Below are 17,028 nucleotides of genomic sequence, written 5' to 3'. Positions count from 1 at the left end.
ACTCCCTCCTGGCTGGTCTACCTGCATGTGCCATCCGACCTCTGCAGCTCATCCAGAATGCAGCTGCTCGTCTGGTCTTCAACCTTCCTAAATTCTCCCACACCACGCCGCTCCTCCGCTCCCTTCACTGGCTTCTGGTAACTGCTAGAATCCACTTCAAGACAATGGTACTTGCGTACTATGCTGCGAATGGATCTGGCCCTTCCTACATCCAGGACATGGTTAAACCGTACACCCCAGCACGTGCACTCCGCTCTGCATCAGCCAAACGACTCGCAGCACCCTCGCTGCGAGGGGGACCCAAGTTCCCATCAGCAAAAACACGTGGGTTTGCTATCCTGGCTCCAAAATGGTGGAATGAGCTCCCCATTGACATCAGGATAGCAGAAAGCGTACACACCTTCCGGCGCAGACTGAAAACTCATCTCTTTCGACTCCACTTCGAGCGATAGAACTATTAACAAAGCACTTATTGTAAGGATGTGCAGTTTTCCCTCCTTCTGCTTCTCTTTTTGTTTCATGTTTGTTTGTATCTGTCTGTCTTCCTGGCTGGGCGTGGCTGACCTATTTTCAGTTCCCGTCAATTCACCTCCGCAGCTGCTACTCATCTTCCTGATTCATCTACTCACCCACACCTGCTTATATACCCGGCTTCCTCATCCAGTATTCACCAGTTCGTCGTCAAAGATACACTGGTAACACGTATTGATTGCTAGAAAGCTAACCTAGTTTCCAAGTCAAAGTTATGTTCTTAAACCTGTATTTCTCTGCCCAGAATCCGTACTCTGCCTGCCACGTCCAGCCAACACCACCTCGTCAGCGAACCTCAGATTATCTTCACTACCAGCTCCAGCCTGCTCACTCTATTCAACTCTGATTCCCTGGCTCATCTCACCCGTGTTCCGCTGCGAATCTCCGAACCCCGGCTTCAGCCTGCTCCCTCCGACATCCTCCGGATCTTCAACTACGGACCTCCACTCTCCCCCCCGTAGTTATTCCCAGATCCGGATTATTAATTCCACATCAGTATTGTTTGAATTTTGAGTTGGAAATTAAATTATTTTTGCTTCCATACTCACGTCTCCTCCCTTCCGTGTTTGTATTGAGGGTTCAGCCTGTAAGCGCTCTTTGAGCTTAACACTTATATACTAATAAAGGACTGGCTTATCTAAAGCCAGTTGAGTAGCACTTTAAATGATTTTGCTCTATGAAACCTGATGTATTTATATGATTCTGTTTTCTTCAAGTTTGTATTTTGTTGGTCGAACGCACTTATTGTAAGTCGCTTTGGATAAAAGCGTCAGCTAAATACAATGTAATGTAATGTAATTAGCTAGTCATGTTAGCTTGTAATATATAGAGCAGAGCTAACTAGCAAGTTAGCCGAACATTAGCGGTTAGCTGTTTATGCTATGCTAGCTGTTGGCTACTGAACATTAACAAACTAGATTCCGCTGTAAGAAAGCTGTGGAACTTTACATTAAACTTGGCGACAACACTGTGACACCCCGCTGCATGCAATTCTCCCGTGTTGGAGATGAGAGGGTGGGGGTAGCACTGCAATAAGCTGTAAGCTAACGTTAGCAGCCACATGTTAAGCCGGGTTTCCCGGGCGCACCAACATCTTGCAAGAAACAGCATCTCAGGGCTTCTTAACATTTAACAACCTATTAATGATGCATCCCAACTTAACGGGAAGAAACTCAGCTAACTAGAAGAATAAACGTAACCTTAAATAAAAAATAAAACATTCACAAACTAAACATTGGCGAACCGTCAGGGCCTTCAAGGTATTCAGAGAATATCCTGGAACACTCAGATAAAATAAACAAAAATCGATTTAATTATATAAATAAAATGTATATAAATGTATATAAAATGAATAAATGAGAACCGTATCTGTGTTGTTGATCTGTAATATTACAGTGTTACGTTGATTTGCTTGTCCTTCTCGGACCATGCACTACGCATTTCAGTAGTTTTGTGTTAGAAAAGAAAGCAACCAATCTTGTTCTGGGTCTCTGGGTAGAATATCCTTCACCAAGGTATTCTACATCCTTGATAGAATGCCCTGGCTGTTGCACTGAATGAGAGCGTACGTTTGGACTGACAGTTTGATTAACCAATCAGATATTGATTTGTAGCCAATGGGCGTATTCTTTCAGAGTTTCCCTCAGTTCCAGGGTATTCTAGAAGGCCCGCTAGTTAACTGTCTCGAGACAGAGGACCTAGATGAATGCGACGAAGCAATTCATGCCGTTTTATTGTTTTTAACGTTGAAATGACAAGTGCAACAGGTGAAGATGAAGTTGTTGCGGAATTGTTGTGAGTACCCTTTTCAAGATGACAATTCAGTGAAAAGACAGACATTATAATGTAGCTCCAGCAGGAGGAGACACGCTCAAACTGACGTGGATGTTTCAAATGTGAACAACAGGCGCGGACAGTTCTCATTGGCAGGTTTCTTCGATTATGTATCATTAACCAATCAGGAGTGTTGTGGACTCATTCCAAACACACTCAAAAAAACGATTCAAGCCCTTCTTAGACTTGACACATTAATAATTGTTTCACTTTACTTAAATATTTTTATTTAAGAAATAAACCTAAGTATAGTTCATTAGTGTAACACAAATTACATTAATCAATTCACTTATTAAATGTATTTAAGACAGAGCAACTCAAAATGAATTGTTTTCATTTGGGACCGCCCCTTTGCACATCACCTTTGCGCATGCACAAGATCCGTTCTGTCATTTGCCGCCTTTTGTCTAACACTGACTGGAAACTGACTGGGGAAACTGACGGTGGAAAGTCTATTATTTGGTAAGTATTTGTTTTTTCTAGTAGTTTAGAATGTTCCCTGTTTCCAAGTAGGCCTAATGCCTTTTCATTATATCGACAAGAATATTTGAAACCACCGTGTTATATTTTGCTCCGTTTTTAGTTGGGTCTAAACAGCAAGCTAGCTAGCTTGCTAGATATGGTTAGCATTGAATACTGGATAGTAGAGATCATTAGATTATATTAAATTAGATGTCACGTTATTGTCATTGAACACAGTACACCGAAATTCAGTTTAAATTCAACCAAAAAATGCAAAGAGTAATTCAAGTGCACGAGGTAAAGCAGCAAGCTAGCTAGCTGGATAACTGGTTTGTTAGCTAGCTTGCTAGATACGGTTAGCATTGAATACTGGATAATGGAGATCATTAGATTATATTACATTCGATTTAACGTTATTGTCATTGAACACATTGCCTGTTGATGTCCTTAATGAGGGAGTCGTGTCTACACTGAAACAAAGTTTCCCAGATGTGACTGAGGTTCATATGGCAAACAATGTGTCTAGCTTGGGTATACGTTACTGCGAGGGGATGATTATTGTACACGGATCTGCAGATGGACTGCCTAAATTCCATGAGATCATTAAACTTTGCATTGTTAAGGAGAAGTTGTGTTTTCTGGTAAAAGACGCATGTGCTTGGTACAGAGAGCATTATGGTGCTTTTGAGCTGTCTGCCTCGCCCAATACAGAGGTTGCCGTTATTGAGCTTGCTGACTTGGTAGACCCCTATCCCCTTGTTGACTACATGGTTGGGAGTTTGCGCATGGTAATGTTGAAAAGATTCATCATTGTTAAAGGTGAGTATCATTTTTAAACCTAAATAGTCTGAGCTCTGGATAGCAGGCTCTGACAAAAACTGTAAAACCATTTTTATGTTCATCTTTGATATAATCCTAATGTGTTTCTTTCACCTTGTTTCTGCTCTAGATTAAAAGGTGTTCCATAATGGCAGGTCGGGCGCTTCTGCGCATCATCTTTGCCGACCAGTCTGACTCTAGAAAACTGACCCTGGATTCGGGAATCCCAGCAACAGTTGAAGAACTGCACACATTTGTCAAGACATCTCTTCAATTGAAAGAGGACTTCCGTCTGCAATACATGGATGTTGACTTTAACGAGTTCATGAATCTTACATCAGTGTCTGAAATTCAGGATAAAAGCACACTGAAAGTAATTTACTCTCCTATATTGTCAAATATTGAGCCCTCCATCACTTTGTACACAGTTGACTCATTTGATAAGACCTCAATTACTGGAAGCTCAGAGCCTCTAATCCCTGAATCATCAATAGCCTCATGCTGCAGTGATGATATGGTGTATACGTCAACCCCGCATCCATCCCCTGAAGCTCAGGCCTCACAATTGTTATCCTGGCCCACAGTTTTTGTGGTTCCTAAGCTCACCTACGAGGCTGAATTTGAGCTTCATCTAAAGAATGCAGAGTTTGAGACAACTGGTACATACTTCCAGCCTGGCCTAAAGCTGAAAGGAGTCATTCTTGATGGCCTAGCCCAAGAAATGATCAAATTCACAAAATATCCGAAAGACTATCAGTGTGAAGAGGTAGCTGCAGCGTTGACGAGGGCCCACCCTTGTTTGGGGCAGCTAGGATCCAAGACAGGATTTGGGGGGTGGAAACAGTCTCTTAAGTACAAAATGCAAAACTATCGTACAAAGCTTGGCCGTCTTGGACATCCTGAAATCCTTGTGAACTCCTTAAAGCACAAGAAAACAGGCCAAGGCAAAGCTGCAGCAAACATAAAAAAAACAAGAAAAGCTGAAATAAACTACATTCCTCTGCACCCAAAAGGCGAAACCACAGAAAGCTTGGAGAACGAGAGAATTGCCTTATTGTCAGAACTGAAAAAGCGTGACAATGAAGTGGTGATAAAAGCAAAAATGGAAAAAACCTTCTCCCACAGACGCCTTGAGATTGTGGAGCAAAGGCCTTTGATAGGGGACTTCAAATGCAGATGGCCTGCTCTGTTTCAGCAGAGTGAAGTAAGTAAATATTTGTATTTGTTGACAGTCTTTTATTATTGTCTTTTGTGATTCATGTCTACATCCTTGCATGGTTGTGATTCTAATAAACAAGTAACAATTGGTTGTATTGTGCTTGTTAATAATATTTTTAAGGTGAATGCGGAGTTTTTGAGGATCACAACATCACCACTTCAATCAAAGTTCATGTGGCAGCTGGACCACTTCTCAGACAAGCTCTTGAAGATCTTCAAGACCAAAGGAGGAGTGAAGGGGCACAAAATCAAGGAAGCCCTTGCAATATCAGATTCGGTTAGTATAAATGCAGAGAACCTCGTTTTTCACTGTATTGTTTTTGTCCATGCTGATATGAACACATTTAAGAAATTGTCTGCTTTTATAGTGTTTTTAAGGCAATAGCTTATTGTGGAAATGTAGGTGTAAGGAGTCCTGCTTAGGGACACACACGACAGATACAGCCCTCTACTTTGTAAACTACCTGCTCTGTTGCACATGCATTGTGCTTAATTGTCTTTGATTTATCGCCCCTGCTTTAGTTTGAAAACATCCACATCAAGAGGGGGTGCATCCTGCGAAGCATCGCGATCTACCTCAACGAGGATCCAGACTCTTTTTTTAAGGAGTATCAGGTATGTTTATCACAATATGTTTTCAATGTATTGGTTAACAGTGTTACCCACAATTATAACCACCATTACTTACATTTATAATAAGAAAATTATATGGCACACAACCCTATCCCTGCTTACATCTAAATATCTTATCACATATCATAAATACATGCAGAAATAAATAAATCTATACATTAATATAGGAATGAATATATGTAAGAATGAATAAATACAGAAATAAAAAAATAATAATAAATAGATACAGAAGTAATTTCATCGGGCAAGTGTTAAAATAAATATAGAAAAAAGTGAATTAATACATTTATACAGATATAAATACATCTATAAATTAACATAGGAATACAATTGATAAATACAAATGTGAATTAAAACATGAATATATCTGGAAATAAATACAAATAATAAATGAATGCTGAAATAAATATTTACATTTATATATAAATACATCTATAAATGAATAAATAAATATGGACATGAATACATATGTAAGAACTTATAAATAATTGAATAAATACATAAATAAAATAATAAATAAATGCTGAAATATATTAATCAATAGATTCATGTTTAAAAAGGTATGTGAATGCAGCAATTACTAAATTGTTAAAGGAATAATTACATAATCACATAAATCAAGGAAATAAATTATTAAAGAATAAATAATCAAATACATATCGAAATAAGTAGGTAAATGCATAATTAACTACAGGAATAACAACAAATTACATTATTAAGTAGGGACGTAAACAAATAATACCTGAATTAATAAATAAGATAACGTTGATAATCAAACAGAACATACAGGAATATATCTTTATAACTTATTTATGCAAACATTTTCTTACAAGCTTAATTTAGTTCTGTGTTGGAGGTCCTAACCTTCTCTGGTATCACTCGGACATTTTTGTCCAAATTGGTAATTTTTCACATCAGATTTGGCTATAATGATTTTGTGTTTTTTCTAGATACTTTTTGGAATTTCAATTTTTCTAATCGGTCTCGAATACACTGTACAAATTACCCTAATTGTCCATTTAAAAAATGTTCCCACACTTCCCAAAAAGTGTGGGGGAAAAATATTTAAATATAATATTTGTATCATATCATTTTATCATTCAAGTTTTTGAAAGTGGACATTTTTATCCTGAGTGGCCAAATAGGGTAGTACATTTGAGTGATACCAGAGGGTTAGTCTAAAACTGTTTTGATCAATTAGGAGAGCCACATAAGTAAATCTGCTTCTATAAAATGTAGTAATTCAGGTTTTAGTTAACACATATGTTGTATGTTTGTGTCTTTGTTCAGGCCTCTGCCTCTGAAGATGCCAAGAGGGACATGGCAAACACAGTCATGGGCATATACACACTTCAAAGAGATGTGGATGGGCAGCCAGAGGACGTGGGAATTGTCATCGAAGGCAATATAGTCATGGACAACTTGGGCAGCGTGATTGTGGGGTTTGTCATGCTATTGGGACTTATTTATGCCCTGGATTTGAGCTTTCCGGACAACCTCAAACACACCTTCGAGTTCATGCAGAAGGTAGTGATGAATCTGGATGGGCACAAGCTGAATGGTAAAATCGAAAGTCTGAAGATCAAGTTGTTCGATTGAAATGTGAAAAAGAAGTGACTCATGAGTTCATTGTTGTCATTTTATTCACGAGTTTCCTAGTCAGAGCAGATTGAGCCGTTATATCAATCATTTGTTCTGTGCTTTTCTGTATTTGTTTCAACACACTGTAACACTATTTCCATATGTTGGTGTTTGCAGTGCACTCTTTATGTTATGTGTTATTGTCCTGTTAGAAGAGCAGTGCATACCCCTGTTATATTGTATTCATTGTATTTGGCAAAGGGAGATTTGTAAGTTAATTATAGGAGTTCCATTTCTCTGCCATTTTAAAAATGGTATTATCTTTCAGAAATGTTTTTCATCTTTCAGTGTGAATTCATTCATTTTAAAAAGACTGTATTGAATGGAGGATTGTTTTGAATAATGTGAATTTAAAAATAAAAAAAACTAAACCATGTTTTCTATCATGTGTAACACATTTTTATTAAATTATATTTAACCTCATTATTTCATTTTCAATTAATTAAATAGGATTTAGGTGGACTAGCATTATTTAAATTCATAAAGGTAATGTTATCATTTTACTTAAACTCTATTTGAAAAATTTGAGTTGGACTAACTCATTTACATTATACTGCATGGATGCCATTAGTTTGAGTTTGTGCCACATATATTTATTGGATGGAAAACCTGCCAACAATAAAATTGAGTTAATCCAATGAGTTATTTCTTTGAGTGCATGCCTGACTTGTCTGCCGTGTTTTGGCTGAATTCTATTTCAAGTGACGTAGCTCTGGCTGTCGGCCAGAATCCGAAAACCATACATTATTATACTGTAAAACTAAGGCTTATTACTGTATATTGACTAATGAAAAAAAAAACAGCAACAGAAGACATAAATAAAACAAGGATAACTGTGACTTATTGTTGAGTAAATAACAGTGTGTGTTTTAAACGCGCACATGACCAATGAGGGCACGGGATAAGTTTGTGCACAGATGGAAGGCTGACAGGCAGGTAGGCCATCCAGTTATTTTAGCCGGGCCGGCTCAGATGATTGGTTGTGCTTTTTACAGCACTACGGCTTCCACAGATGACATTTTTTTATGGATTTTTTGTCAAAGCACTTAAGATATTCATTGCTATCGGGATGTTAAGAGCATTCCATGGAATATAACAAAAAGTGTATCTCGAGCCGGTTTCTCAAACTTACCTACCCCACCTTTAAGTTTTTTTTATTTGACGCTTTTTTTTACAGTTTTATGTTTACCTTAAAATTATAAAGAAATATCTTAAAGTCTTATAATAGTAATACACTTTTATATTACGAGTTACATATTTAATTACACATTATGTTACGTACATCTGCATGTATTTTCTGAAAGTGCAAAAATACTGTAAATATTATATAGTAAATTTACTCTAAAAAAAAGGAAATAAACGTTATTTGTTGTTATTGTAAAATACTTAAAATAATGTTTTGGGTTGTTAATTTATAGTTAATATCTATCATTTTACAGGATTTTGCAAGTTATTTAAAAAAAACATGATAATTACTATAAACATTTACAGTTATTTCCTGTAAAATTACGATCTTTTTTTATAGTGCAGACTATGCCCATCTCATCACAGCCACAGAGCCAATTCACATTGGGCCCCCTGGTGGCCCACTGGCAGTACACACAAGGCTAGGATGGGCCCTCCAAGGTCCAGCCAGCTTAATCTAAACCCAACATATCCTTCCCTTCACGCTGACCTGCCTTAAAAGTGAATTACTCAGGAACGTGGAAAGACTCTGGCAGATGGACACCTTGCCCTATGTTAATGAAAAGACAGCCACAAGGTCGAAACAGGACAAGATGGTTCTCGCTCTTCTTCATTCCAAGACAGAAAGAGTAGAAATAGATGGTGTAATGCGCTATGCCACTCCCCTGCTGAGAATTCCCAATATGCCTGCCTTTCAAGCCCCCAAGGAAGGCGTTCTGCCTCGTCTCTGTGCCACAGAAAGACGCTTGTCCAAAGACAGCTTTCTGAGAAATACCAGGAGGAACTGAATAAACTCACAGAGCTTGGCTATGTTAAAAGGATCCCCAACGAGTAGGTTGAGCAACCACAGGAAACCTGGTATTTTCCACATCACATAGTTGAACACAACAACAAACACAGGATTGTATTTGATTGCTCTTTTGAATACATGGGACAAACCCTAAACAAATGTCTTCTGCCTGGCCCAGCATTTGGTCCCATTGGAGTACTCCTCAGATTCCTCCAAAATGCCATTGCCATCTGCGGAGACATAAAGGCTATGTTCCATCAGGTACACCTTTTGAATGAGGACAAACCCCTGTTGCACTTCATTTGGAGAGGGATGCAGCTCGAACAGGATCCCAGTGTGTATGAATGGCAAGTTCTTCCATTTGGAACAACCTGCAGCCCATGCTGTGCCACCTTCGCAGTTCAAAAACATGTCAAAGATCATTGTGATGGAAACGAGGAGGTCCTTGAATCCGTCCAAAATTGTTTTTATGTCGATAACTGCCTCCAAAGCTTTCACTCCCCCCAAGAAGCAAAGTCCCTCATCGACAAAATGAAACCTCTGTTCTTAAATGGTGGTTTCGACATAAGACAGTGGGCTAGCAATGATCCATCCATTATAAAACATCTCCCTACAGAGTCCAAATCCAAGACTAATGAGTTGTGGCTCTCAGAGGGTGGAGACCCTAAAGAGCCTACATTGGGCCTTCAATGGAACTGCCTCAAAGACACGCTGGGCTATAAAAACAGAACAATCACTTACCACCAACCAACAATGAGAACTATCTACAAGGTCTTGGCATCTCAATATGACCCCTCAGGCTATCTGATCCCTTTCACTACCTGTGCAAAGATACTGGTGCAGGATCTATGGAAGCAGGATAGAGGACGGGATAATGTCATTAAGACAGAGAGCCTATTGAGGAAATGGCAATCATGGGAGTTGGAACTGCAAAATCTCCCTGACATCAACTTCCCTCGCTGCTATCTCCCCATCTTCACCAACACAACCACCGACCACCATGTGCATGTATTCTGCGACGCCTCTGAGTGTGTGTATGGAGCTGTTGCGTACCTTCAGACTCAGGATGAACATGATCAAACTCATGTCAGTTTCATAATGGTCAGATCTTGTGTTGCCCCTAAGCACCAGCTATCTATCCAACGCCTTGAACTATGTGCAGCCCAACTGGTGCCCAACTGGCCAACCTCCTTAGTACCAAACTCACTATTCCTCTACAGTCGGTGACCTTCTGGACAGATTCAACCACTGTCCTATCATGGATAACATTCAACTCTTGCCGTTACAAGGTGTTTGTTGGCACAAGAATAGACTGGCACAAAGAACTGGAGGTATATTGACTGAAAGAATAATCCAGCTGAGGACATAACTAGGGGAAAAACTCTAGTCGAAATTTCACAGTAAAAGTTGGCCGCCGCACAGAGAAAAGATGGGGCTTGCTTTTCAAATGCTTAACAACACGCTGCATACATATTGAGCTGCTTGACAGTATGGACACAGATACATTCTTAATGGCCTTCAGAAGATTTGTCTCACGCAGAGGTAAACCCCATGAACTATTGTCTGACTGCGGTACTAATTTCAAACGGGGTGATGCAGAGCTACAAAATGCCTTCCAGGCCATGGCACCGGACTTGAAGCAGCAATTAGCCAGCACACAAGTTCACTTCCGGTTTAATCCTCCATGTTCCCCACATTTCGGCGGTAGCTGGGAAAGAGAAATAAGATCAATAAAACAGGCCCTTCATGTTGCATTAGGGAACCAACCAACCACAGAAACAGTCCTTCACACCGTCCTGATTGAAGTGGAAGGTATTCTGAATTCAAAACCCCTTGGATATATCTCTTCTGACCTTGCTGATCCAGACCCAGTTACACCAAATATGTTGCTGATGGGGCGGCCCGACTGATGGTGGTTGACCCCCAATATCCTCGAGCATCATGGCCTATTGGAAGGATAAGTGAAACCTACCCTGGAAAAGATGGAAACGTCCGCAGTGCGAAGGTCATTATTCAAGGTCGGGAATATGTTCAAGGTTCAAGGTTCTTTATTGTCAAACTAACATAGCTACAGAGTAATTATGTCGTTGAAAATCTTAGGTCACAGGCTTCTCCAACAATGCAACACAATAATACAGATAAGGAGACAATATTATATTAAAAGTAATACAAAAAGAAAAATGTTTTTTCTTTAAAAAAAAGTGAGAGAAAAAATAGTGGAATAGTGCAATACGAGTCTATATACAAGTTATTGGAATGATATATTAGATAATAGATAAATAATTACTAAGTAGCAGATGAATGTTATGAAATTGTTTCAGCAGTTCAGTTGTTTAACAGTCTTATTGCTTGTGGGATGAAGCTGTCACTGAATCTGTCAGGATGCTGCAGTAACGCCTGCCAGACGGCAGCAGACTGAACAGTTTGTGGCTGGGGTGATGGGGGTCTTTTATAATCCTGAGGGATTTCTTCCCGAGCCGCTGGGAGTAAAGGTCCTCCATGGAAGGCAGCTCCGTCCTGGTGATGTTCTCTGCAGTTTTCACCACCCTCTGTAAAGCCTTACGATTAAGGGCGGTGCAGCTGCCGTACCAGGCCGTGATGCAGCCCGTCAGGATACTCTCTATGGTGCACCTGTAGAAGTTGCAGAGTATCCTGGAATCCATTTTGAACCTCCTCAACCTGCGGAGGAAGAAGAGCCACTGTCGAGCTTTCTTGGTGATGGTGGTGGTGTGAAGAGTCCATCTCAGGTCCTCAGTGATGTGGACCCCAAGGAACCTGAAGCTGCTGACTCTCTCCACCGTAGTCCCATTGATGGTGATGGGGGCGTGACCCTCTCCCTGCTGCTTCCTGTAATCCACAATCAGCCCCATTTTTTTTGCTGACGTTGAGATGGAGGTTGTTATCCTGGCGCCAATATATCAGTTTTCCGACCTCCTCTGAGCTGTGTGTGGCCACGCAGTCGTGAGTGAACAGGGAGTAGAGGAGAGGGCTGAGCACGCAGCCTTGAGGGGCACCAGTGTTGAGGATCAGGGTGGAGGATGTGATGTTTCCCACCCGCACTGCCTGGGGTCTGCCCGTCAGGAAGTTCAGGATCCAGTCACAGAGGGCGCTGTTGAGCCCGAGGTCTCTGAGCTTGATGGCCAGCTCACATCTGGTTCAGGTGTGAGAGGGCAGTGTGGATGGTGTGGGCTATGGCGTCATCTGTGGACCTGTTTGCTCTGTAGGCAAACTGCAGGGGGTCCAGAGAGTCAGGGAGGGAGGAGGTGATGAATGATTTGACTAACGGCTCAAAGCACTTCATTATGATGGAGGTGAGTGCCACTGGACGGTAGTCGTTGAGGCTGGTGATTATTGTTTTTTTGGGGACAGGAACGATGGTGGAGTGTTTGAAGCATGTGGGGACTACAGACTGCAGCAGAAACCCGTTGAAGATGTCTGTGAACACCTCTGCCAGCTGAACTGCACACACCCTGAGAACACGGCCAGGGATGCCATCAGGTCCAGGAGCCTTGTGTGGGTTAAACCTTTTAAAGGATTTGCACACATCTGCCCTGTTTAAAACAAAAGGGCAGGGCTCCTGGTCCTTCTGTGCCTCCACAGCCTGGCTGCTCTCAAAACGTGCAAAAAAGCTATTCAGCTCATCTGTGAGAGATGCGCACGCAGACACCCCCTGCTGCTCCTTTGTCTGTCATTGTTCTTAGTCCCGCCCACATGTTCCGGGTGTTACAGCCTTTGAAGTCAGATTCCACCTTGTCTTTGTACTGTCTCTTTGCATGCTGATTGCTCTCCGGAGATCATACTTAGATTTCCTGTACTCCTCCAAATCTCCAGATCTGTGCGCGATTGTACGCGCTTCCAGCTTGGTACGAACCTCGCCGTTTATCCAGGGCTTTTGATTTGGGAATGTCCGTACAGAAACCTTCGCTACCACGTCATCGATGCATTTCCCAATGTAGCACATGACCGTGTCTGTGTGTATGTTGATGTTGTTGTCCTCAAACACACTCCACTCCATAGAATCGAAGCAGTGCTGCAGAGCAGAGTCCGACTCCTCACTCCATCGCTGTACAATCCTTGTTTGAAAGGGGAATAAACATGGTCCAGTATGTTTCCCCCGCGCGTCGGGCAGCTAATATGTTGATTGTATTTCAAAAAAGTGATTGACTACCCTCACTATCAACACAATGAAACACGTCCAGAAGAATGTCATGCAAAGCTGCCTGCCTGCCTTCCTTTGATTCTCTCTGAACTGCCTGATCTTTTTAATGTTTAATGTCAACCATTTGTGCAGATAGCATGAAGTAGAACAGATCGCCGATGCTAATGCAGCGTTAGCGTAAGCATTTCTCCCCCGGGCTTCAATGGTGTATTATAGAATGATCACACCGGTGTGACAGTACTCTTCAAAGGGTTCACGAAATATGACTACTACTCTTACTGTTTAACATTTTGGGTTACTTGATGTTACTTCATGTTAAGGCTAATACAAATGGCAAGGCTAAGACTGTAATGCTAACTAACATGCTTGCTACTAGCTAGGTAGCTAACCCGATCCAGCCAGCCACTCCTGGTACTTTCATCAGACGGGAAGCGAAAGAACGAGCAAGACCCATTGCTGGTATGATAACAACCTGGTACTAAGCACACAGGCATCTTGTTAAAGTTATCTTATATAGAGAACCGCAGTGACGCGTCCTAAAACCCGGAAGTAAGTTAGCATTTTTACCACGTCCGGTTCCTTCGATAAAAAGCAATGCAATTTCTCCATAGGATTTTGGAAAATAGCTCCAAATAAGGTCTGTGTTTGCCACAAATTGAAGAGACAGATCACGTTTTGTTCTACGACATTAAATACATCAGCAGTGACCCCGCTGGTGATTCTTGAAGAGTTTACGTGTCTGAAAAACGATGGTTGTTAACATGTGGCTGAATAGGACTACAGAAGTTGTCCTGGCCGTTTTACGTCATTACACCACACACGTAAAGCACTCCCTCTAAGTTAGTTTGCCCTGTTCTGCTTGAAAGCAAGTACCTGCGTCCACTGGCGGCACATATCAGACCCGGGCCGGGGGGCGGGGCCACATGACCGGGCCCTTTAAACCCAATAAAGCTTGACAAAAATATCGGGAGTCCGGGGTGGTAATCTGACGCTCGTGCGTAAAAAGTCGCTCAGTCAGTAAGATTACAATTTAAAACAATGTTTGAAAGAAAAGTAACTAAAGAAAAAGGTGTAATATTTAAAGGGATAGTGGAAATCCGCGAATTTTGGGTTTAACTTATGTATTTTTATTAAAAAGAAGCATATTAAACAATTTTTTTTAATTTCATCCGCCTAGTTTCATTTTATTTTCAATTTTACTGCGCCCTCTCAATGAAACGAAATACTTCGGGAATCGTCGGGAATCTTCGGGTGATGACGAGAGCTCAGGAAGACGGGCACAAACAATAGCGGACATTCAATAGCATTTGCATGTGAATAGCCGACCTTTATTATGGTGAATAGATGTGTTTTGTATGGCTGTAGTGCGACAGAAAAATTCTACGTGACACAACGACATTGGATTAACCTTGAGATGCGTTTTTATTCCGTTGAACACAACTTTTGATCACAAATCAAAAAAGGTAAGACGTAATTATTGTAATATTTTTGGAACCGGATGTTGTTTACTTTCTCTTTTCTGGCTGATAGCTCCAGGAATTCGAGGTCTTACAGTGATGACATTACATGTGTGGAATCTGTGGAGTCTCAGCTTTAAATCGTATATCTTGTTTGTGCAGTTAAGATAGTAATAAGGGCATTTCTACCGTGTGTTGTGTGTAAAAAAAGCGTTAGCATTAGTTAGCATTGTTTCGCTCAATGCTAATTCAAAGGCTTGGTATTACTCTTGTGTTTTTTCTAGCTAACAATTGTTCTTATTGTCAGTTAGCGGAGTTTCTTACCTTTAAAAGGGTATGAAACATTAATAGTTTCATAAATGTTAAGAAGCCCTGAGACATGTGAGAGAAAAAAAACGGTGGGAGGGGTCCACTGGGGGGACCTTCGGCCTTAACTGGTTAACAATGATTAATATTTGTAAAGGCTACAGGTGATCTTAAGATGCGTGAGCTATGCTTAGGGACCTACCAGTCAAGATTATTTGTGCGTAGGGGTGCATCATCTGGCGCCTGGTCCTGGTCATCCTCGCCATTGCCCATGCCGTGAACCATCACCTCGGGCTCGGGCTCGAACAAATAAGGACGTAATGGTCCATCTTCTGGCTCAATATTGTCACCATCGTCGCTTACTGAACCGGATTCAGATTCAGTTCCTAAAACGACATTTTCGTAGGAAAGCCGAGAGGATGTTTCTGACTCGCTATCATCACTGGATACCTCGCAGGGGCGGATCTAGACAAATATTCATGGGGTGGCAAGAGGGTGGCAGGAGATTTTGAGGGGTGGCATCCCCTGGCAGAAGTATATGCTGATTTAAATCGCAATCATATCAATCAATTAGGGGTGTAACGGTACACGTACCCGTACTGAAATTATTCGGTACGGGCCCTTCGGTTTGGTACACGTGTGTACCGAACGAATATAGCGTTAAACGTAAAAAATTGAGAACATGAACAACTTTCTGGAAGTAATCTCAGGTATATATCATAGAGCGACCAAGTCATTTCATTGGACGAGAGGCATACTATGAGAGCTGGTCACAGGGATGCGTTCAAATGTAGTCAGTAATTTGAGGAACTGTCGAAATGGCGAACGCAGATAAAGTTGAGCTCGAAAATCCTCCAGCATCATTGAAGTCTCCGGTTTGGGAACATTTTGGTTTCGCAGTTACGTACAAGGATGACGGACAAAGACAGGTGGACCGAACCAAAGCTGTTTGTCGGCATTGTTCAACTAAAATTGGTTACGCGGCTGGCAATACATCAAACTTGCACTCATATGAAAAGGCATCACCCGAACGTGAATATCACCGGTACCAAAAGAAAAAAGACTGAAGTGCAAACCCAACTCCCACTAGCATTTAAGCCTCCACCACTCGCAAAAAGTTCAGACCGAGCCAAAGCTAATAAAAACGCCAAATATCCTTATGTTGCCATGTTAGCAAAGCGCTACCTGGCTGTATCTGCTACCTCTGTCCCTAGCGAGGGTGTTCTCCACAGCAGGAGACATTATTAGTGCCAGCAGATCTGCCCTTTCGGCAAGCAATGTGGACAAGTTAATTTCTCCTTAAAAAAACGTGAAAATACAATGACAAGCAAGTCCTAATGTCAAACTGGCTGCTTAGGTACTAGTACAGTACAGTTCAAATACAGATTATTTCAGTTCATCGAAATGCTGCACCTTAATGTTTATTTTATTATATTTTGTATTTATTTGAATACATTATTCACAGTTTAATAATAATTAACAAATATATATTTAATGTTTTGTGATAATTTTTTCTGCTGTACCGAAAACGTACCGAACCGAACCGTGACCTAAAAACCGAGGTACGTACCGAACCGAAATGTTTGTGAACCGTTACACCCCTACAATCAATATTAACTTGGAAAGGCACAATATTAATATTTTAACTCAATGACATAGGTGATATTATTGTGGCACATCAGTAAAGCCTTACATATGCATATATAAGGTGGCAGACGTAATTTAATGAATTTTAACTGAATGAGTTGGTTTCACTCTTAGACCAGCAGGGGTACCAAATATATGAAGACTGCTGCAATAAGTATATTAATTAACTGTCTCATCGATGTTTGTCTGAATGAAAATGATACTATTAACAATCATATTATTCCTATCAGCTGTCAATCACTGTTAATAAATAATAATAATAATAATAATAGATTTAATTTGTTAGCGCTTTTACAGGTGCTCAAAGACGCTTTACAGATATAGTGAAGAACTGTTATGATTCACAT

The 17,028-nt window shown here is 40.8% G+C and overlaps 1 protein-coding gene across 2 annotated transcripts; it reads left to right on the top strand.

Moving 5' to 3' along the window:
* The first annotated feature begins 2,523 nt into the window (after window positions 1-2,523).
* LOC117537196 lies at window positions 2,524-7,786 on the top strand. Of its 2 annotated transcripts, XM_034202351.1 has the most exons (5): window positions 2,524-3,645; window positions 3,776-4,849; window positions 4,985-5,140; window positions 5,386-5,478; window positions 6,787-7,786. In XM_034202351.1, exons 2-5 carry the CDS (start codon window positions 3,794-3,796, stop codon window positions 7,093-7,095), a joined length of 1,614 nt encoding a protein of 537 aa, XP_034058242.1. In that variant the 5' UTR covers window positions 2,524-3,645; window positions 3,776-3,793; the 3' UTR covers window positions 7,096-7,786. The 2 variants fall into 2 exon arrangements, with proteins under 2 accessions (XP_034058242.1, XP_034058241.1); XM_034202350.1 differs by having other exon boundaries at window positions 2,524-4,849.
* The last annotated feature ends 9,242 nt before the right edge of the window (window positions 7,787-17,028 follow it).

This window comes from Gymnodraco acuticeps, unplaced genomic scaffold (assembly GCF_902827175.1).
Source record: "Gymnodraco acuticeps unplaced genomic scaffold, fGymAcu1.1, whole genome shotgun sequence".
NCBI classification, from domain to species: Eukaryota; Metazoa; Chordata; class Actinopteri; order Perciformes; family Bathydraconidae; genus Gymnodraco; species Gymnodraco acuticeps.
This window is presented reverse-complemented; position numbering and strand designations above follow the sequence as displayed.

Bases quoted from the DNA above. Each gene is read 5' to 3' on its own strand.
- LOC117537196 (XM_034202351.1), top strand. From the start codon at position 3,794: ATGGCAGGTCGGGCGCTTCTGCGCATCATCTTTGCCGACCAGTCTGAC. The intron at 4,850-4,984 runs GTAAGTAAATAT...AATATTTTTAAG, and splicing joins CTCTGTTTCAGCAGAGTGAA to GTGAATGCGGAGTTTTTGAG. The intron at 5,141-5,385 runs GTTAGTATAAAT...CCCCTGCTTTAG, and splicing joins CCCTTGCAATATCAGATTCG to TTTGAAAACATCCACATCAA.